At 41.7% G+C, this 21,674-nt stretch overlaps 1 protein-coding gene and 1 long non-coding RNA gene across 5 annotated transcripts in view; one reads left to right on the top strand and one right to left on the bottom strand.

Annotated features, from left to right (window-relative positions):
- The window catches only part of LOC117947668, a 30,289-nt gene extending 10,539 nt beyond the window's left edge, over positions 1-19,750 (top strand). Inside the window, exons 4-5 of one of the 4 annotated variants that reach the window (XR_004657286.1) lie at positions 19,220-19,338; positions 19,426-19,750. This is a non-coding gene — a long non-coding RNA (uncharacterized LOC117947668). Of the gene's footprint in view, positions 1-2,298; positions 2,460-4,584; positions 4,708-5,157; positions 5,406-19,219; positions 19,339-19,420 lie in introns of those variants that run through there. The other 3 variants (XR_004657287.1, XR_004657285.1, XR_004657288.1) reach the window with 3 other exon arrangements.
- LOC117947642 (protein Wnt-2b-A) lies at positions 1,954-21,053 on the bottom strand. The gene is made up of 7 exons (XM_034876764.1): positions 20,960-21,053; positions 18,440-18,543; positions 16,301-16,948; positions 13,560-13,780; positions 9,019-9,296; positions 5,139-5,403; positions 1,954-3,202 (listed from the first exon to the last, which is right to left on the bottom strand). The coding sequence occupies exons 3-7, from the start codon at positions 16,480-16,482 to the stop codon at positions 2,973-2,975; spliced, it is 1,176 nt and encodes a 391-aa protein (XP_034732655.1). The 5' UTR covers positions 16,483-16,948; positions 18,440-18,543; positions 20,960-21,053; the 3' UTR covers positions 1,954-2,972.
- Between the last annotated feature and the right edge of the window lie 621 nt (positions 21,054-21,674).

Below are 21,674 nucleotides of genomic sequence, written 5' to 3'. Positions count from 1 at the left end.
GGGACAGAAGTGTAATGTCACTGTAACCTTAACCGATATTTAACACTATAGGGCCAGTATCAAACTACTGGGCCACCTTTTCAATATAATGACAAATATTTAAATTCAGTCCAACCAGAGTTTGATCTGATTTTCTTGTACCTGTGAATTGATCCCAGACGGATTACTTAGCATGAAATTAAAAGGATAATTCTGCTTTATTACAACTTGGTTCTTGTGTTTTACCAACCAAGTTGATATCTGATATCTATAAAATAGATGGAATTGCTAAAATGGAGCAATAAATACAAGCTGTCAACACAGTCAATATAAATATATTATTTAACCCAATTTATTTAGATGTAAAACCGAAAGGGAGTATGTAATACCCATAATGTCCATAAGAATTGAGCATAATAAAAAATTGTGTGCGCACAACTTCCACAAGTGCTGCAGGTCAAAGTTCAGCCACAAAGTTAGTCTGTAAACTTCTGTTCCCAAAAGTTAGGTGACAATTTCACTGTACGCCTATATTTTCTGTGCCAAATAACTTTGGCTCACCTATGGGTTTGTTTAAAACCCGTATTATTGTCTGACTTCTTTTTAGTAATATTGCCACTCCCGTTTCAAAATCCCAGTATACCTTGGTGAGTGCAATTTTATCATAGGCAATACAATGTATAGCTAAATCTACTGCTGCATGCCAGCCTGGACTTTGGCATCCAGGACACAGATATACTCTACCACAGAAAACTGGCATTAGAAAAGTCTCAATGACTGGAATTGCTTGATAATATTACCCTAAGGAAAAATAAAGCTTAACTTATTTAACTATATGGGCCCCCCATGGCTATTAAAAGATCTATTCTAGGATGTTGAGGGCTCTTTGGGGCAGTTGGTAGACTGAAAGGGGAATCATGATAATTGTCGATTAAAAAAGTTCATTATACTGTAATATTAGAATCACATGAAAGAGATCGTATTGATTAAGGGGACTCAGAAGAGCAGTTTAGTATTTTCTATTATAGTATCTCAGTTGCTATATATATCTGTGTGTGTGTGTCTGCTTCCTGTGTCAATGTATCTCCAGGGCAGATGCCTTGCATTTCCTGTGTCATGCCTTCTGTGTGTCCAGTCAGGCCTGAACGTGGCTACATCCTGTCCCCAGCCTGGGCAAGGAGTGGTGATCTTATCACTGGGACACATTGAACAATGTAAAAGTGTCATTAGAAAATACAGGGTTGCTGAGTAAAAAGGCAATGAATACATGCTTATGGCATCCATGCAGTTGATTACACACACTGCTTTTGTCTTAAGTTTGCACTTGTGTGCAATATCCCTTTGAACTCACATTACCAGGAGTCTCTGGACGTGAATGTAACAGAGACGGAACTGGACTGAGAGTCTGGGGAGCAGTGGGGGCTGAGGCAGAGAAGATTGCTGGAAAGTATTCACTTTGATAAGCCGGCCAAGAAGCCTTTGATTAAATGTGGTCCCAGCAGGAGCCTACACTAGGTCCTCTGTGGCACAACCATGTCCAATCACCAGCTATCAACAGCCCCGGGTAATTACAGCCATCTAGTCATTAGCCTGGGACCCACCTGGAATTCCACATAGCTAGGGGTGGGATGAGACCAGCAGGGGTTGGGGGTTTAGGTAGGCCTTTAATCAAACACTTCCCTCCCCTTGACTGATATAACAGACCCACCCTAACTCACACAGAATCAGCCTTTTGTTACCAACATAGATTGCATTTGTACTGCCTCAGTGTCTCTTCACTCATGCTGGTGAGGAGAAGCGATGGTGTATGTGTGTGATGGGAATGTCATGGCAGGTGATGACAGCAGTACAACGGGAACTTACTCACTGACCGGCTCGGCCACACTGATCAGTTCTGCTCTGTCTGCATCTAGTCTCTTTCTTACCTTCAACCTCTATGTTGTTTTGTCTAAACAAAAAACAAAGATACCTGCATACTGATTCACCATATATTTCATATGAACATCTGTTTAGATAAGGCAATATACACAATGTTATACAAGCAAGCTGGAGAGCAGAGAATTGAAATCTGTCTGATGTTGTGGTTATGTGTGACTGAATGAGCATTGAGGCCAGCTTCTTTTTTTTCTCTCAGCAGCAGTTTGTTGTCTTACATAAACAAAACTAGAGTACACCGTATAAACATAATAATAGGAGTGTTCTTTTCTCTCTCCTTTGTCAGCCAATGTAGTGCAGTCTCATCCGCAGATGAGAAATGAAACAACACTTTACTAGTTAAATAAATCACTTTAAACAGCTTTCTCTCTCTCTTTTTTACAGTTGCATTCAAAGTCCTTATGATGCATCTGTCCATTTATTCATCTAGTGTCCATCTCCCTGTCTTCTGGTAGTCCTCTGCTTGGACTACAGTTTAGCCACACAGAGCCAAACTTGCACCCAGATGTCCACTTCTCAAAGTGCACTTGTCAAGCTACTTTTCAAAGTCCAGTTTTTGGTAGATAAAAGTGTATTTTTACAATTAAGAAAGTTATGTGAGTCTATGATCTTGTTATAATACTGAATACGTTTGTAGGCTCAGTTAATGTAAAAATGTGTCTTTAAAGCATCAGGAAAGCAGCAAACCATTTTAACCCAGAACCACACACTAGAAAAAATGGCTGCCTGGACTGAATCTTAAATGGAAGCCCAATCCACCCAGACCCCAAAATGTTCACTGGTTAGACTGTTCATTATCTGATCCCAGCAGTTCAGTCACAGGGCCATTCACAAACAGGGGCTAACGTTTGTTAATTCATATTGATGGGTACTGAATTCTAGTGTATTCAGAGAGACAGGTAGAAAAGCCATGCAATGATGAACCGAGTTGGGGGCAGGGGAGGGTGGAGACGCAGAGCACTTTTAGACACACTTTCCCAGAATGCCATGTTCCACAGGATGTCCTGTAAAGGGGAAAGGGGTGGGGTTTCATAACAGGGGGCAGAGGGGGCGTGTCCTCAGGTCTGCTCCAACCATTCAGCTCTTTTGGGAGCTTTGCACGTGTGTATGTCCACCGTTTCCTCACAGTCCTTACACTCCACAGCGCAGCACCATTTGAACTTGCATTCACACTTCGTGATTTGCTTCACTCTTGTGGTGTCGTAGCCCCGCCCACAGCACATGACCTCACAGCCATCTGTGCCGCGTGATGTCTTATTGCAGACCCGCCCAGCCGTGCCCAGGGAGCCTGCACAGAGCACAAAAGATAGAGGTTAAGTAAAAATAGTTACTGGTCTTTTATATTATATCTCTGCCAGTTCTTCTACTGAAAACAACCACCGGCAGGACTATAGAGAGCCAAAGTCCTTAAATTATTACTTGATTACTCGATTAGTGGATCAAGAAAACATTAGTTAGCAACTCATTTGATAATGGATTCATAGTTAAGTTAATTTTTTCAAGCCAAAAAGCCAGACAATACCTTGTTTTAGCAACTCAGTTATGGGGATTTGCTACAACTGAATATCTTTGGTTTTGTACTATTGGCTGGACACAACAAGTCATTTGAAGATGTAACCATGGGCTTTAGGAAACTGTGATGGACACCTTTTGCCATTTTCTGGGATTTTACACGTATGTCGATAAATCGAGAAAAGATTTGGCAGGTTAACAAGCCTTATTTGCAGCCCCAGTGTTATCATCACATCATGGCCAGCTGCTGTCCCATGGGTCTGTAGCTCAATGCAGTCTAATAAGTGAAGGTTACTTTACCTTTTTTTCCCTAAAAAAAGAAGTGTGTTCATGAGTTACCAGCCTACTCTAACATTAGTGGGTATATATTACAGCACTTGCAATTACAATTTGAATTCTTAAGGATTTTAAGTTGAACAAAAATTGATTTAACTGCAGCTGCCATTAAATGTATGCAGTGTGAACATTGTATGTATTCTTACATGTCATTGTAGCTTTATTCCTCCTGAAATGAATGTACTCTTTTGTAATATTACCTTTTAAACAACTTTAGCTGTAACATTTGCTGTATGAAAAACAGCTACTCCATTTTGCACTCCCTTCCCATTTTCATAGCCCACCATTTGAGTGGTGTTATATTTACTGCATTCAGACTTGGGAGTTTGTGTGAATCTGGTTCAATGTTTAATCCACAGTATAATGCTATTCACAGTTGTTAAGTGTATCGTAGTATTTACCAATTTGTCCATTACTTAATGCAGTGGCATATTGGTTGTGTCTTATGTGAATGTCATCCCCACAGAGATTAGTGCTGGTGTTTTGAGTGAGAAGCTCCCTGTTTGAACTGCTACCTATCACAACAAGCTGCCCATAGAACAACAGACCCACACTCACAACTATGCAGTGTTGGTAGAGTGGCCTATAGTTACACTGCTTTTCCCAAGCCATTGCTCCCTTTGAAGCCTGTGTGTGTGTGTGTGTTAAATGGACAGTGGAGCGTGACAGACAGACAGGCTCTCACACTCTGAGGCCCACTCTGCCCTCCAGCTACGCTTAGTTCAGACAGACAGAGAGGGAGAGACTGTGGCAGACAGAAAGAAGTGATTTTTTTTTTTTTTTTTTTTTTTTTTTTTTTAAATTAGATGCTTGTGTCCCTAGGCTGTGGATTCCACTGGGAAGGTGAGAAAGAGGGGGAGGATTGATGAAGGGAAGAAGAGAGAGGTAGACAAAGGGAGCAAGGATGAGCAGGAACTGGACTTCTAGACCTTCTGACTGATGGAGGTGTGCCAAATATCGTAAACGTTTTTTTCCTTTGGACCATGTTTTTGTGTGTGTGTGTGTGTGTGTGTGTGTGTGTGTGTGTTGACAAAGACTGATAGAGTTCAGGTGGTCACAAAACAACCATGTCCCCAGGGTACAAGGATATTAGCTTCCACCGACATCACACGGGAGGCCTTCTGTGTTGTCTGACTGCCATTATACACACACATACACACACACAGAAACACGCACACACACACACACACACACTGACATTTGCACACACAAACACACTATTCATGCATGGACATATATGCCCGACAACCACACATAACACTACGAAAACATAACACAGTTAGGGCAATCCAGCAACACCCATGAGAAACTGCCTCTCTCCGTCTTTCAGTTCAATCCACATTCTTCTTCTTCTTCTCTCCTTTTGGCCGTCTTACCTGCTGTTTTGTCTTGTAGGCAGTAATCCGGAGAGTTCTCAAAGTAGACCAGGTCATTCTTGGTGGCCTTCCTGAAGGCTTTGTTTGCTACAGCAAAGCCTGTCCCATCCTGATTCATCGTCACCTCGATGGCCCCGTTGTATTTCCTCCTCAGGAAGTCACCGGTCTTCCTGAAATCTGCCATGGCCATCCAACATGTCCGCAGCGTACAAGAGCCGCTCACACCGTGACATTTACACTCCAGCTTCATGAACCGCTTCACTGCCTAAATACATAAAGAGAAGTGTGAGTTGTGAGTATGTTGTTATAGCCTTTGTCACATTGGTTTTACATGTACCAAAAATGTGGAGCTAAGGTTTAAGGTTGGTTTAGGGGGTAAAGGGTTGGTTTAAATTTCATGAAAACATATTTCTCACTGCCCCACACTCAAAGATCGTTTTCAAATCTTAACAAACGTTAAAAATGTCCTCACACATGACATGTATTTACAGATTCAACCTATTGGTTTCTATAGTGTGTGGAAAGCAATGTTCTGGCCAGAACATCACACCACACACTAACAATTTCCAATAACTAACAACCAGATTCCCTAATCTCAAAACCAGAAGTCTCCCTCAATCAAACTTGACTTTAGAATAGATTGAGCTGGGCCATTGCCAGAGATTGGTGCTCACGTGGCACCCGCTGATAACACCGCCTTCCCGGTCAGGACGGTTAAAGAACTCTTCCCCGGAAGCCTGGTCGCCTAGGTGAGTGTAAGTTAACAATTGGGCTAACTAATGCTCAGTTTTCAGTGTAGCCGTTAGCGCTGTTAGCACTCCTCGTTCCCTCCACACGCTTTTTCCCTTTGTGATCCGCTGTATAAGCTCCTTATGAGCATCTCTCTCCCGCAGAAGCCCGACCCGGGTAAAACAAGTTTAGACTGTGTACTAGGCTGTTGTCGCTGTTCCCCACATAACACAGGATATCAGATCTAAAATATTGAATATTGGTTGGCTAGGATCAAGTCAAGCCCAGTCAAGTCAAGTTTATTTCATCCAAAAAATGGAAAGTTCAATGCTCACACCTGCCATCATACCCATAAAAACAAGACAATAAATACAATACAACAAATAACCTTAAATATGATACTATACATAAATACCATAAAAAAAATTAAAAAAAACTTAGAAAAATGAACGTTTAAAGTGCTTGTTGTGCTATAGTCTGAGGTATAAAGAAAGAGAGCGCATATCATTAATTTGTGTCACAGGAGTGTCTAAGCCTACCACTACGCTCCATAACCCTACCAGTCAGATTACCATGAAGAGGGTGACCTGGGTCCCTTGTTATTTTCTGTCTCATTTTTACCGGATGATCATCATATACTTGATCCGCTGTATTTAACTCTCCCACCATTTACCCAGCCCTTTTAGTCACTCTATCAATCCTGGCCCTCTCAGTTACCCCAGCATTGCCCCCCCCCCCCCCCTGACTAATTCTTTATTTTTCTTAATGTTGCGTTACAGGAAATGTGTAACACATTAATAAACAAAGGCTTTTATCTCATTTTGATAGTAGCTATAGTCATCATTTTCGATCAACCAAATGAGCGCTGTGTCATCAGAAAATTTAACAACCTGACAGCTTTCCTGTATGGACTGTAAAGGCTCCATGCAGAGCTTTCGCTGTATTCCACGTAAGTGGCCTGGTGTTTATACTTGTGCGCTAGTGCGTGCGTCAAGCTGGCATGTTTGTGTGTGTGTGGGGTGTGTGTGGTAGAGGGAAAAGTGAGAGAGTGGCGGGGATAGGCTTTGGAGTGAGTACTGACTAAAGAGTCATAGTGAGAGAAACAAAGTGTCTCCCCTGTGCTTTTCTGACCAAGGTGAGACATCTTTAGCAGGAAAAGTTAACCATCTCCTTGATTTGTTGTTGATGTTGTTTATGTAGAAGAACATCCGGGAAATGCAACCCTACCAAGCCACAGCCGAGAGACTTTCATGTAGACAACATTTTTTGAGGTGCACGTCAGGCTACAGCATAGGGTCCGTCGTAGACGCAGGGGGGTCTGCGGGGGTATGCCGTTGATTCGACGCAGAAGCATAAAATGACCTTAAGGATGTAAAGAATACTGGTAACATCCCTACCACCACAAGAAAATCTGGCAAGATAATCTTTAGAACCAAATTGGGGGTTTGCTTACAATTGTTGGGAGGGGGAATCAGGCTCAATATAAGCTTGATTCTTATGTGGTGTGTACCCTGCATTAATGCACCTCTTGTGGTATCTATCTTTAGTCGCCTAGATAATCTTTGGCTTCATCTGCCAAGGTTTGAACTTTCCGACTCCATTCCAATACAATAAAAGTGAAAGGATTTTTGTTGTAAGTGCTCAAAGTATTGAATATTTCAAAACGCACCCTGGATAATCCATAGATCTCTGTGCACTGTTTTCATCTAAGATACTGATAGTCTGATTAAAACTGTTGGCAGTGAAGTCTCTGCATTACCCAGTGATATGGAGACATTCTGGAAAGAGGTGTTGCTGTTGAATTCTCTTAATGTGTTTGCCCACGCTGATAGCACCACATACAAAATCACTAACATTACAAAGAATTAACATAAATCTCAGACATCATACCAGACTATTTACACTTTGTATTAAATGGATAGTTTTGATCTTGTCATGGGGTTTTATGAGATCATTGTCCATAGTCAGTGTATTACCTACAGTTTATGGCTGTTGGTATGCCCCAGTTTAGAGAAGCAGGCACGAGTACCGGCGACTACCAGCACGAAAGCTAAGCAATGTCTTGCTGTGGACAGGAGCATTAGCAGAACAGATTTTATCCACCTAAAAAAGGACCAACTAAAAATATCAAAAATCGGTTTAAATGTACACTCTATTTAGAATATTTTTACTGCTTTTACCTTGCCGCCAAAAGGCTCTTTCCGACGGGCAGCTGAAGCCGTTACATACATCAATGCTCTCTTTTAAAATGACCAGACTCCTTTGACAAAAACAATCATTGTACCCCACAAAACCCAGCAGTTGCTGGTCTAGCACTGGCTCAATCGGTCAGTATGTTTGTGTCATTGTGTGATTTTGGTGTTTTAAGGGGGTTAGAAACTAACAAAACTATTATGCAAACTATAGTAGACCATTAACTCCTGTATTCTGTGTGGTAAAGTCACGGTTTCTGTAAGGAGTCTGGGGGCTTTAAAGAGAGCGCTCTGATGGCTTATGTTGCCATCGTATAGGGCTGTTTGACAGCAAGGTAAAGTGGGTAATATAGTGTATACTTACATTGATATTGATTGATTTTTAGGAGGAAAATTATATGTTTGCTGCTGCCCCCAGCACTACATTTCAAGGTAATACACTGACTGTGGATAAGTATCTCATAAAAACCCATTTTAAAAGATCCAAACTATCCCTCTAACACATGATCTGTAACCAAATCCTTTATCCGTATGAGGAAAAACATGTCAACGCAAGGTGTAAATACACTAGGGCTGTCACTCGTACAAAAAAAAATCAAGTTTAAAATCATTTTAATGTAACCTACCTAGTTTATCCTCCTAACTAGCTAACTGACTGTGCCTGGTAACTGAATCCCAGCAAGGTGTGAATGCGGTCTGTAAAAAAATCCCTTAGTCCCTTAACTCTGCAACCACAGTTTTTCCGCTCCACCTACATGATGATGAGATGTGATAGAGATTTGATCACAGTGCAGGTGAAACCGAGATAACGAGAACGCTATATATATATATATATATATATATATATATATATATATATATATATATATATATATATATATATACACACTACAAGATGAAACTGATAAAACACGTTTTGTAATTTAGCCAAATTGATTCTGCTATAATTGCATACTTACTGTTCTGCCACAACGGTTGTTGTGTAGGTTCATGAGCGCCCGTGCATCTCGGACAGTCCTCTCTTTGGCATCTATGAAGTCTCTGGCAAACTTTATTCCATAGTTGATATTATCACTACAGCCACCCCAGTCAAACTCTCCTCTCTCATCGCTAGCCCGTCCACGCTTGTGCGGGTCGCAGTTACATGTCTTCAGCTCCCCCTGGCTGCAGGCCCGAGTGAGCGCATACACCACTCCTGCTGAGGAGATGGCGTAGACAAATGCTGCTTCACGACTGCCTGAGAAAGAGAGACAGAGAGAGAAAGCACATAAGCAAGAAAGAAAAAAAGAGTTTAGACTTTGTTACTCGTATCATGCAATTAAAGAGATTCTCTACGATCTAAAGACTTAAAACTGTGCAGCCCACATGTTAGCATGCTTGCACAGATACACATAATGCCATGACCAGGCCTGGGCGTGAGCCATCAGGACATGAAGGTGCAGCTGACGGGGGCACATCAGGACTGCTGTGGAGTATAGGACAGTTCTGTTTAAATATTATCATGGAAATAATCCCAGCTCCGGGGCTCTCCTCTGCTCACATAAATTGTTTAAATACAGACACAGTGATACCCCATTAATCAGCACCAGGGAGATGTCATGCCAGCATTTTTTACCATTGCTGTTCTTTTCTGTTCTCTTTAGATCCTTAGAATATGACTCATCTATTGTGTGGCCAAAGACACATAGAGAATTAGATATAGTGTTTAGTCACAGTTGCTTTATGCAGCACCCGTGGGAGTGAAGCCTCAAAAGACAACAGCTAGAGACAGAAGAACTTGTCTGTCTTTAGTCACAGCCTGTGGTGTTCACTTGGTGCATTCATACTTAGGGTTTTTAAAAAACGTGCTTGCTGTTTCAGATAGAAGAAAATGATACAACTGAAATTATATTCTAATATTCCCTGTGAGTATAAATTCATCTGCTGTATGGAATCAGCTTCTTAAAGTAGAGATTTTTCAGTACCATTATTTAACTTTAACTTGTGTATTGCCTGGTAATGGTATTGGACGATACCAGTACGTTGAAACCTCTGTATGTTACTAACCCTGTAGGGTAGTGACATTATTGCTATCATTAGTAGAACTTAGATTAGGGCCAAAAACTCAAGCCCGACCCTACCCGAGCCCGGCCCAGCCCGACACATTATCTGTAAGTATTTATTATGATTATGAGCCCGAGCCCAATTTTTTAATACCTGGGCCGTTATAACTGATGTTCTCAACTACAATTCTGAGTTGTCTGAACTACAGAAATCTGTTTAGAAATATGTTAATGAATAATGCAACAAGGACGAATCATGTAAACTGCGTTGTTTGTTTATTCAAAATGGAATGGATTGCAAATGGATCCGAATGAAGAAACGTAAATAAAAACTTGACCCTAGCTCCCTCCCTGTGGGTAACAGGTCAAGGCAGCAACATAATCAAAGCCCTGGAACCACATAAGAGGCTTTCTTGTATCCATCACCTAATTAATACTGTCCTTTGCCACGGTCTGCATGCCAACCCACTGGCCGCACTACCCAGAGCTACCGGAGAAGCTGGCATAGCTTTCTCCCCACCCAATAATATTAGTAAAGTAAAACACAAATACTATGAGGATAGTGGCAGAAAATATTGGCCCGACCCGGCCCGTTATTTCCCCCATCCAATGGATACTAGAGCTATAGTCATGTGGGTTACATGTTCAATACGTCACAACATATTCGGCAAAGCTGCATCCATCTTTCATTTTGCGCATTAACTGTTTTTTGAAAAAGGCAAACACCACATCAAGCGAGCGTAATATTTTGTTTTGCAGATTTGAGGATGTTTATTTTGCCATTTCCATCAACATTTTCTAATGCAAATACATACATAAAAGTACGTTGATGGAAACATGAATATTGTTGTATGGCCTGGCTCAGGTTAAACCCTTTGTGAAACATAAACAAATACATACAGAGAATCAATGCCATAGAATCTTCTTTTATTTTCTAGTGTGACAGTCAGTCATATTTTTAAGCTATGGTATCGGATCGGTGCGTAGACTCGGGTACTTACCAATACCAGCATTTTAGGCAGCATCTGAGGAATTTCCGTTACTGGTATTGGTATCTGAAAAAACTCTATTGTAAAGTAAAAGCAAGCAGGTCCCAAGGGCGTGGGAATCCTACACGTAGCTTTTTTTTTTGTTTCATCAACTTTATTATCATTTTTGATTCAGAATCATACAAGGGAAGAATCACAATTCATGTGTGTATAGATGTTTCAACCCCACCCATAATGTCCATGTCTATATGATCCTGGTCACAACACTTTTGTTCAGATATTTAAACAGCTATCACGGCTACCCTGGACTTTGGTAAAGATTTGAAAGGCTCCCCACAATCCGCCTTCTGACCATCTTACCCCAATGCTTTGAAACATGACAAATCATCTCAAACACGGTTTCTATTTTTTTTGCTGTTATTTCTGGTTCCCAGAGCATGAATCCTGATGTTTTTGGTTACTATGAAATATTTTCATCTTGTGCCACCACCAAGCCAATTTATTTGTAACTTGCACACAAGAAATCTCAACATCTAACAAAGATCACATTCATGTTCCCCGGATATTGTTTTTGGACCCCACTTTCCTTTAGCATCACATTCAGTCTGAAATATTACTTCTTAAAACCCAATTTTAGACCCTTGTCTACAAAAAATGTGTTTCAGCCGTGTTTGTCATTCATCCCACACACACGTTTGACATTCCCAAGCTTGAATTGAAATTTCATTTGTAGGCCACATCGGCCAGCCCTAGTTCCTATTTTAATCAAGCAGTCTACACAGGCTGTGCTTCACATGCGTAACTATACACAAAGCATTGATGTATTGGTCTCTTTTTGAAAATATTTTGTTTCCGAATACTCTGTATGTGGAAATAACAAAAATTTTTATCAGGTTGGCTCACAGTTGCCTGTTATCAAAAGCTGCATAGTACATTTGTTTTTCTTCGTCTATTAAACTTTCCATGTTTCTAACCATGCACAAACACATTAATGTTGTAGTTTGATCAAGTTGTCAGTATTTAAATGATTAGGAAAGTATAACATAATCTGCAGGCTAGGATAAATAATGCATTACATTAATGAATTTTAGTTTTGAATTTACAACACTGCCCAGCAGAGTAACTCAAATGCATGAGTGATGCAGTACTTCTTATTTTCAAGAAATGGAAAATAAGAACCAGCACTTTAAAATAACATCACAAAACTAACTGATATAGTACTTAATAATACTAGAGCGATTTTGTATCTGAAAACAAGGTTCACTCTGCAGACCTAGTATCTGAACCAGCCTGGGATAGAGGAGTTTTTAGTGATCCAACCTGCTTTCTCTGTATTCACTGGAATGTCCTATTCCATCTCTGGGATGAGGAGAAGGGGGCAGTGGGTACTGTTGAGGGGGCGTATGTTGGGGAGGATAGAGAAGGACATTTGTGGTCATCATTCAAACCTGCGCTGTTTGTCTGACAGGGAGAATATCTCACTAAATATTTACATCTGCGTAACTGTTTATTCCTGTTCTACACACGCGCACACAGACACACACACACACACACACATATGCAGCCTGTATCTCATATCTGCTATTTTTTTTCTTTACAACAATAACATGTCAGATACTAAGTCTGTGGAGACAAGCACCTTATTTGTGCAACCTTAAGAGATTCACTCAAATGAACTGCTGTAAAGCATTTACCATTATTCCGTGCTCCTAAAACCACAAAGTCAAAGGAAATTATACTCCACAACTATAACCTCTAAAATGTAGCATTATTACATTTTTACTGGTTGCACTGCATGCAACAGTGACTTACAGGTGCATCACTAGCTCTGCATTCAGAATGCTGTTGTAATAATCTACAATGGCTACTGCAGTTTTACTGCAAAATAATGTGGCATTGTCAATTTATAGAACAGTCATCATTTAATCTCTCATGCAAAATAGCCAGCTTGCTCAAGACACATGAAGAACTGCTGTCCCTCTGTTGTTAAATAATTATTCATGATTCAGACTGTGAAGTTATAAAACCCTTCATACATAAATGTATGTATTTATGTAAACTAAGTGTGTTGTAACATGCATGTGTGCCTGTGTGCATATGTGTATGGGTATTAATCTGTGACAAAGCAGAGAGGTCTGGCAGGAGTGTAAAAACAAAACGACGACAAGACTGCGTCTAAAAACCCATGTGTTTATTGACGAGGTGTAAGGCATTACAACAGTCCATTAGCAACTATAAACACGGAGCATGAGCGTGTGAGGATGAGAAGCAAAGATCGGAGAAAGAACAGAGCAAGAGGAGAAGGACGGAGTGGAGAAGGGAGAGATAAGGCAGTAAAAATGAAGAAGACAGATGAGAATTAGGAGTGACGTAGTAGCAGATGGGGCTCAGGCTCAGTATCTCTACTCTTTGGCCACTTAGTCAGTAATAATCAGTCAGGTGGACATGTGGACACCCACATGGACTTACTCCGTAGCAAGACACGTCCAAACACGGTGTGGTCGCGGTCCAGTGTGCTGCAGTTCCAGCGGTGGTGTCTGAACTGGTGCTGGCACTCTCTGATCCACTCTTTGGTGCCCTCGCCGATGGCCTGCATGGTGTCTGGGTGGCGCTGGCAGAGTTGCCGCTGCTTGTTCACCAAGCCTGGGATGTTGTCACAGATCACACGGGCCCCCAGCGCACCGATGTACCTAAAGGTGCAAGAAACACAAGAAACTTCTAGGAGGTTTTGAACTGAATCCACACCAACTTCATTTAGAGGGATTCAGATGTGGAATATGATGTACTGAAGTGACCGGTGGGATATTGCAATTACTTATAACAACTAAAAGTGCCCTCATATGGTATGTGTATACACGTGGATACACATACTCTCAAAGGTGGCGAGTGAAGGAGAATTGTAGTAACCATCCTCTGTGAGTCAGAGTTCACTACACTTAACAGTTTAAGGTTTGCAAGCAGGAGGGGAGTAGAAACCATTTACTTCCCTCTCCAAATAAATAAGCACTTAACCTCTCCCCACAAGACCTGCTTGTGTATGTGCATTTAAATGGTTCCCGATGGGATCGTTGAAATCATGTCGTCACAAATCAGCACAAAGTCTGGGGTCTCCAATAACCCTGTCAAACGAAGACCCCATTTACGCACTTTACTCCTTTCTCTCTTTTGCATGTTCGCTGTCATGCTCATCTTACTCACAGTTCTCTGGCATGCCTCTTCCAATCTTTCTCTGTGCCTTAATAAAATAGACTCCTACGGTAGCCTATCAAGACAAATGCTGTGTTGAGTTTTCCCAAAATATACTCTAAACCTAATTGTGTGTATTAGACCTTTTGCAGCGCGGTGGCTGCAGGTTTTGGACGGGTCAGCGAATGGAGGTCAGGGAGCGTGTAGTTTTTGTGGTCGTGTTTTACGAGGCTTGGCGAGAGGATGGAGACTGGAGGCTCTCTGCTCCCCAGAGTGGGATTAGAGTGGAGGAAGAAGAACAGAATGCTCATCAAAGGAAAGATCCAGAGCAGCAATTTACACTTAATTTTCTCTCTGAGAGTCAGGAGAACTTGTGGATTTTATAGGATAGTAAATCATTATCAACAGGTCTAAAACAAAGTGTTGTAAAGCCCTGCCACTTTACTGTGAACTAAGAAAGACAAGTAGGACACAAACAGTGAAGGCTTCTTTTGACTTATGATGACAGCTGATATTACATTGGCCACAATGTAATATTGGATCACACAAGAAGCGTAATATAAATAAGCAAATGCAGCAAACAGGCAAAGTCTTTTCACTTTTCTGTTATGCTAGTAGTCTAACTCGCAGCTGCCTGGCAAATTCATGCACACTAATGTTCAGACTATTACCTTGACAATTACTTGACAATGGTGGGTGCTGTTAATATTTTACAAAAGAAAATCTAATATTTTTGCGACCCCCCCACCTCCGTTAAAGCTTTAGATCTGTCCATATCATCACTTATTGTACACCCACACAAATGTGATAAACCAGTAAGATACTGTATCTGATGCACTAAATTCTCATCAGAGCCAAAAATGCCCACAGCCAGAGCCTCGACCCACTCTCCCCACCAGTCCTCATAACTGCTTTTAATCTACACAAACTATTAGGCATTCCATCACCTCCATACCCACCCACACACACACACTTCTCCTATAAACACACTCACACCCATGGACATTTTCACGTATTTGCGCAGGCAATGAGACTTTTTTTCACCCCTCACTCTAGATGGCTGGTTTTGTGGTATTTTAGCGTGTGTTATGTGTGTGTGTGTGTGTGTGTGTTTGTGTGTTTGTGTGGTACCTGGTAAATTAATGACTGCTCTACCTTGTTGAATGCAGGCCCCAGCTGAGCTGAACACGCGCTCAGCCAATAGCGTCGACATAAATTACATTTATCGCTCTATTATTATTGCTCGATATGGCTTGCCAACAAACTGACACAAAGAGAAAAAGCATTTCAGAAACAGAAGCTTGACTCTCGCTCACAAATTCATAATTTAGGTTATTTACAGTATTAATGCTCCTTTTTTTTTCCTAATCTTTTTTTCAGGAGCAAGTCATTTTGAGTTAAATTAAGCGATGACAGAAAAACAGATTAATTGTTTTTTCTTTGCAGTCATTTCCCCATAAAATGACAAGGCAATGCACTCATGTGTGAAAAATATTAGCCTATGAAAACTCAAATGCGTTTAGATGTTTTGCAGCAAAAAATCCCTAATAAGAACTTGAAAAATAAAGTGTATCAATGTTGCAGCAACATAGATGAGAAAAGCACAGCAGACTACCCATTGAGTCCGCGATAATAAATCAGCAAACCCACATTGGCCTTGTCTGTCTGCTGTTGGAAAGTCGCTGCTCTGAATTAATTGGAACGGCTTTTACTTTTGCAGGAGTTATTAAAATGGTCATCATAAGTTAAATTCGTTGGAAATTTGAATCCCTGACGTTTCTAACGAAATATTTGAAGCTATAGGCAGACGTCCCAGCTCCGTTTCAAATTATTTAGATCAATGATTGATGTTCGGATCGTGTGCCATTTCCCTAGCCTTCCTCCCTTTTAAAGTTAGACCCTTCATTGCATTTAGTTAATATCATAATAACAGTTGACTTGATTGTTTCGTCCAAAAACATGTTCAAAATCGGCCCCATTAATCTCGTTGGCAGGCAGGTAGCCTGTAGGTGTAAGTTACTCACCACCATGAAGAGTCCACCCGAGGCGTCACCAGCAATAGCAGCAACAGACACGCACAGTAAATCCTCGAACTGGCACCGGGGTTTTGGCATGGTGAAGACCGGGGTGAGAGTTTGGTTCCCGGAGAACGACAACTTCGAATCCGGGCAGCGCGGAGGCTCAGAATCCTGTTTAAACCCAGCATGGCTCTGCGCTTTTTACCATGCACCAAAAGTTCCCAAAAATATAAAAATTCAGGAGAGGAAAGCCTGACTTTAACAGACAAAGTTTTGATGTGAAGTAAGTTAAGTACCCATTCAGTAGGTAGGCCTCATTATCCAGTGTGTGGCTCCATAGTAATAGTAGCGCGACTGTCAAGAGTGTGAGGAGCGCGTTTTCGGGGCCATGTGCGCACCAGACTCTTCACTGAGCACCTCTGGCTGCCGACAGGAGGTTTACCTAACTAGATGAGCAACAAGTGTCTGTTATTTTCACCTCTCCGGTCAGCTCCACCAACACGTATCCTGGTTTTGAGTTCAGAGAAAGAGATACGATCCGAATCACAGGTGGAGCCAAATGTTTGCAGATGCGAGACTCGCTGCAGTTCTGTCAGCTGTGTGAATCTGTATCTGGGTTGGATGCTCGTACCCGACCTCTCCTTTATCGGTGCGCTGTGGACAGAGTCAGAGCTGAGAGAGAGAGAGCGAGAGAGAGAGAGATGAGGGAGGGCTTGCTGCTAACGGCTTCTCTCGCCCATTGGGCAGATGCCGGGGTTACAGAGTTTGACTAGAAGGAGATATTAAAGAGGGATGGATGGATGGCGAGAGGTGCGTTCTTGTTTGTGTGTGCGTGTGTGTGTTTGTGCGTGTGCGTGCGCGTGCGTGCTCGCGCCCGCCTGCCTGTCTGCCTGCCTGCCCGCCTGCCCGCCTGCCAGCCTAAACTGCCTGCCTGCCTGCCTGCCCGCCTGCCCGCCTGCCCGTCTGCCTGCCTGCCTGCCCGCCTGCCCGCCTGCCCGCCTGCCCGCCTGCCCGTCTGCCTGCCTGCCTGCCCGCCTGCCCGCCTGCCCGCCTGCCCGCCTGCCTGCCTGTCTGCCTGCCTGCCTGCCTGCCTGCCTGCCTGGCCGCCTGTCTGTCTGCCTGCCTGCCTGCCTGGCCGCCTGTCTGCCTGCCTGCCTGCCTGTCATCCTGTGGATGATGATGCTGTTAAGGGCTAGACGGTCCATATGTGATGAGTTCTTCTGTAGAAATTGTTATAATTACAAAAACAATGTTCCATTTTAAAACCCAGTAAACTAACTTGGAAATGCAATTGCTAATTGCAGCCACAGATAGGTGGATATGGTAATCACACAGATATTTTATCTAACATACAATATGATCTATATCATATTACCTGGATATGTATATGAGTGTACTTACTTCCTATACTGGACCTCAGGATTAATAGGTGTGCTTAAGGCCACAGCTAATGGGGATTCTATAATAAACTAAACTTCTACTCATGCTGCATGCTCATGCTGTTCCTACAACTTTTAAATAAATTCGGCATAACATACTGTAGCTCTTAATGTTAATATCCTCCGGGCAAATTAAAATAAGTGTTTTGGCTAGGATTGCTCAATTAATTGCAATTTTATCGATATCGTAATATGGACTTTTTATTTGTGTTTCAATGAAAATGAGATTCATAAACAAAAAAAATGGATCATTCCCTCCAATATTGTGAATCATATCGCAATCACAACATCGTCGAAAAATCACAATTTCACATTTCCTCCTAACGTGCTGTCCTACTTTTGGCAAAACCCAGCGCACTTACATAATATTAATGTTAAATAATGAGTGCTGTCCCTTATAAATATAAAGTAAGCATGACATTGTTTAAATAATAATAATAATAATAATATTAATACATTCTTTTAAATATTTTTGCACCACCTAAAGTACAGCAGAAAGGAAGGTCAGAGAAAAAAGCAATGGAAAGGGAATGTGGGACTGGGAGAACAGAGCCAAATCGTCCAGTGGAACAGCACTATGGCTTAAATAGGAACCACATGCGTAGGAGAGAGAGTGCTGAGATATAGCGCTTGAATATTGCGTACACACACACACACACACAAACAAACTCACACAGTATTGTCCATGAAGAGCAACCATCCTTACCGTTTTTTCCCATCCTTGTGTGCATTTAGTTTGTCTTCATGCTTGGCAGGGAGTTCTCATTCATCTACAAATCTCTGATATTTCTCTTTGTCCTTGAATGACTCCTGACAGATTAAAACCTACTTTTAAGTAACCAACGTTCTTTCAAAAACTCAAAAAACGACTGCTTGACTCTTCCAAAAACAACAATTCACACATTAGCGTACACTTGAACTTCTTTGTGGAGTTTGTGATATTGGATTAAGAATACCACAGTTGATTCAGCTGACCCAGTAATGCTAACAAACAAGTAAACAAATCAGGAAAATCCCTGTCGGAATTGAAACTATTAGAAAGCTGCTGTTAAAGCTAAGCTCCTTTTAGAGACATTTGCATTTCTGTTTAGAGCTCCGCAGGCAGGCTGCTGTCAAAATTGGACACACACACACACACACACACACACACACACACACACACACACACACACACACACACACACACACACACACACACACTTCTAAATGTTTTTTTAGGGACAGGCACATTCACAAACATACGGACCAGATTGGGTACAGGTTTGTAGGAGGCCGTGAGGTGAGGCAAAGTAGCTCAGCTCTGGTGAATTTGTTTGCGCTGCAGCTTAGCTCACAATTTTCTGCTAAATCAAAAGGAATTAGGGAAAAACACAAACACGGCTGACCTATTCTCTCTCTCTCTCTCTCTCTCTCTCTCTCTCTCTCTCTCTCTCTCTCTCTCTCTCTCTCTGCCTGTAAACTTGACCCCAGCTTTCTCCTCCGCCAGTTGGAGGAAAAGCTTGCCCTGATGTACAAGGTCCAATCTGGCAACCATCTTCTCAGAGGAAAAGTACTGACAGGGGTTGCTATGTTTAAATGCTGCACTGGGGTGAAGTAGGGATAAAGGTGAGATTTACAGAGGTGGCGGTTTTGGACTAATCCAATTGATTTCTGTGTTATTATAATCAGTCAGGATTATTTCTGAAAGGAAAGTTGCAGGAAGAAAATGGAATGGTCTGAATGAACCAAGAGAAAGCCAGAGGCATGCGCTGTAAGTGGAACAGTTGGACTAATGGCCCAGTAATGTGTCCCCTTTGGGGATTATGCTGTGGGCTGTCACCAGACATGCAGTCCAGGGATGAGCTCAGCATGTATTCCCATCCCCTGGCAGGCTGGAGCAGAGTAGACAGCATGTCGTCAGACCTGGCAGATACCCTGTACTGATGGCTCACAGTAGCAAACTCAACACTGGGTGGGAACCAGGGAACATGAACAAGGGAAGAGACAAAAAGGAGATCAACTGAAGCAAGTTAGGGAAGACTGGGTGTGCAAAGCCCCTTGAAGTAACTGTTTGATATCTGATATTTGGCCAAATAAAAAAAGTTGACTTGACTAACATCACATAGTAATAGCAAGTGCTCCAGCCTAATTGATGATCTTATTACTCAGATTGCCAAGGACAGTTTCCATTCCAAATATTTTATTAAAATGATTGAAGGATGACTTATTGTAGATGAATTCAATCTAATTATAATGTATGTGTGTTAAGTAGCTGTGAGGATAAAAGGACCAGGCCTGGTTGTTTGGATGATAATCAGCTGAAAATTCAGTAGCATTATCTATAAAGCTAATGAAAGGTCAGAATACAACACAGATCCTAAAAATACATTGTCCTCCAGGGACAGAAAAGCCACACTGTGCATGTGCACAAGTGTGCTCACATGCATGCGTACAAGACAGAGAACCAGATCTGTGATAATTTATTGTCCTGTAAATTTAGATCTGCCGACAGAGATGAACTGCCTTGAACAAACACAGCGGCACTGGAACTCCAAAATCTTCTGAAGCGTTTGGCTGGCTCTCAGAGATGGTGTCAGTGCCTGTTGTCAACCATTTTCTCCTGATGCAAAGGGTGCAATGAAAGGCATGTAGAGGGAAACGAGCAGATGCAAAAAAAATGATCACAGACAGGTCCTTAACTGCTGCTACAGTATGTACCCATCATGGTTGGCCTCTGTGGGCTAAGATCTGCATAATTGGGACCCTTTCTTTCTTTATCCCCAGGGTAGCCTGTCATTAATAGATCTTATAGCTCCTGTGAACACACTAAGTGTCCGTAGATAGGATGGTGATAACTCTATAATAGAATGTTTAGTAGGTCGCTGGAGGATGCCGTCATGCTGGACAAATTTGGAGCATGCATACACATGAACGCACACACACACATAGACACACACACAGACTGGCTTATGAGCAGGTGATACAGATCACATCAAAGGGATATTTGGGGTAGCATGGCCTCTTTGACGTTCAATACATCTCAGACACTTCTTAGGAGAAAACAGGCACGCTCCACTGGCATTACATAGACTTGGACAATAATACACAGAGAATCGGTCAACAGACAGAAATAATCAAGCATACATCATTCATGTTAGAATGGATAGACTGAGATAAACTTTTATCTGACTGCTTTGATTCCATTTCCACTTAGAACATTTACAGTTTATAGAGAAATTAAATTTACCTTCATAGATGCTGGTCATTTTTTACAGAATAGTGTCTCCTTGCTCCCCCTTAGTGGAACTGAGTTTGTGCTGAGTGGTTTCCTGTTTGAGTAGGGAACTGTCTGTGTGACGTACACTGCAGGTCATGGGCAGCTGATCACATGGTGGCTAGTTGAGGTAACAAAGTGAATCAGTGAAGTGAACTCTGAAACAGGGATTCTTTCCCCGCCTTTCTACTTTTTACACAGTATAAGAAGTGGTTTTCCGTGTTAACCAAGATAATGTAAATTTATACAAGAAAATTAGACAGTTTGAATGTGTTTCTTGCCTTTCCCAATCTTCCCATTCAAATTAAAAATAGTTAAATGGTAAAGCATCGTGGTAAAAAAAAATTGGTATATCAACAAAGCATCAAATTATTACATGTGTTGTGAAAGGGAACTCTTGTAGTGACACTTATTATCCGATTTTGCAAGGCAGGCCTGCTTGATTCTTTCAGGGAATGATTTCGAAAGAATATGTTTACGTCATTTAATATCTAACTGGTACATCTTGGGACCGATTGGTGGGGATTTGCTCTGGACAAAGTATACACGGCGATACATTGGCAAGAGCAAGTTACATTTAACCGTGTATCCAGCTAATTTAAACAGCTGATGCTACCGTATTGTGTGAACAGTTAACTTAATTTAATACTGTTTGCGCCGTTTTCTTTTGCAATGTGCAAATGTTTTA

Source organism: Etheostoma cragini, chromosome 7, assembly GCF_013103735.1.
Source record: "Etheostoma cragini isolate CJK2018 chromosome 7, CSU_Ecrag_1.0, whole genome shotgun sequence".
NCBI lineage: Eukaryota > Metazoa > Chordata > Actinopteri > Perciformes > Percidae > Etheostoma > Etheostoma cragini.
Note: the sequence above shows the minus strand (reverse complement) of the source record. Positions and strands in the feature narration are given on the sequence as shown.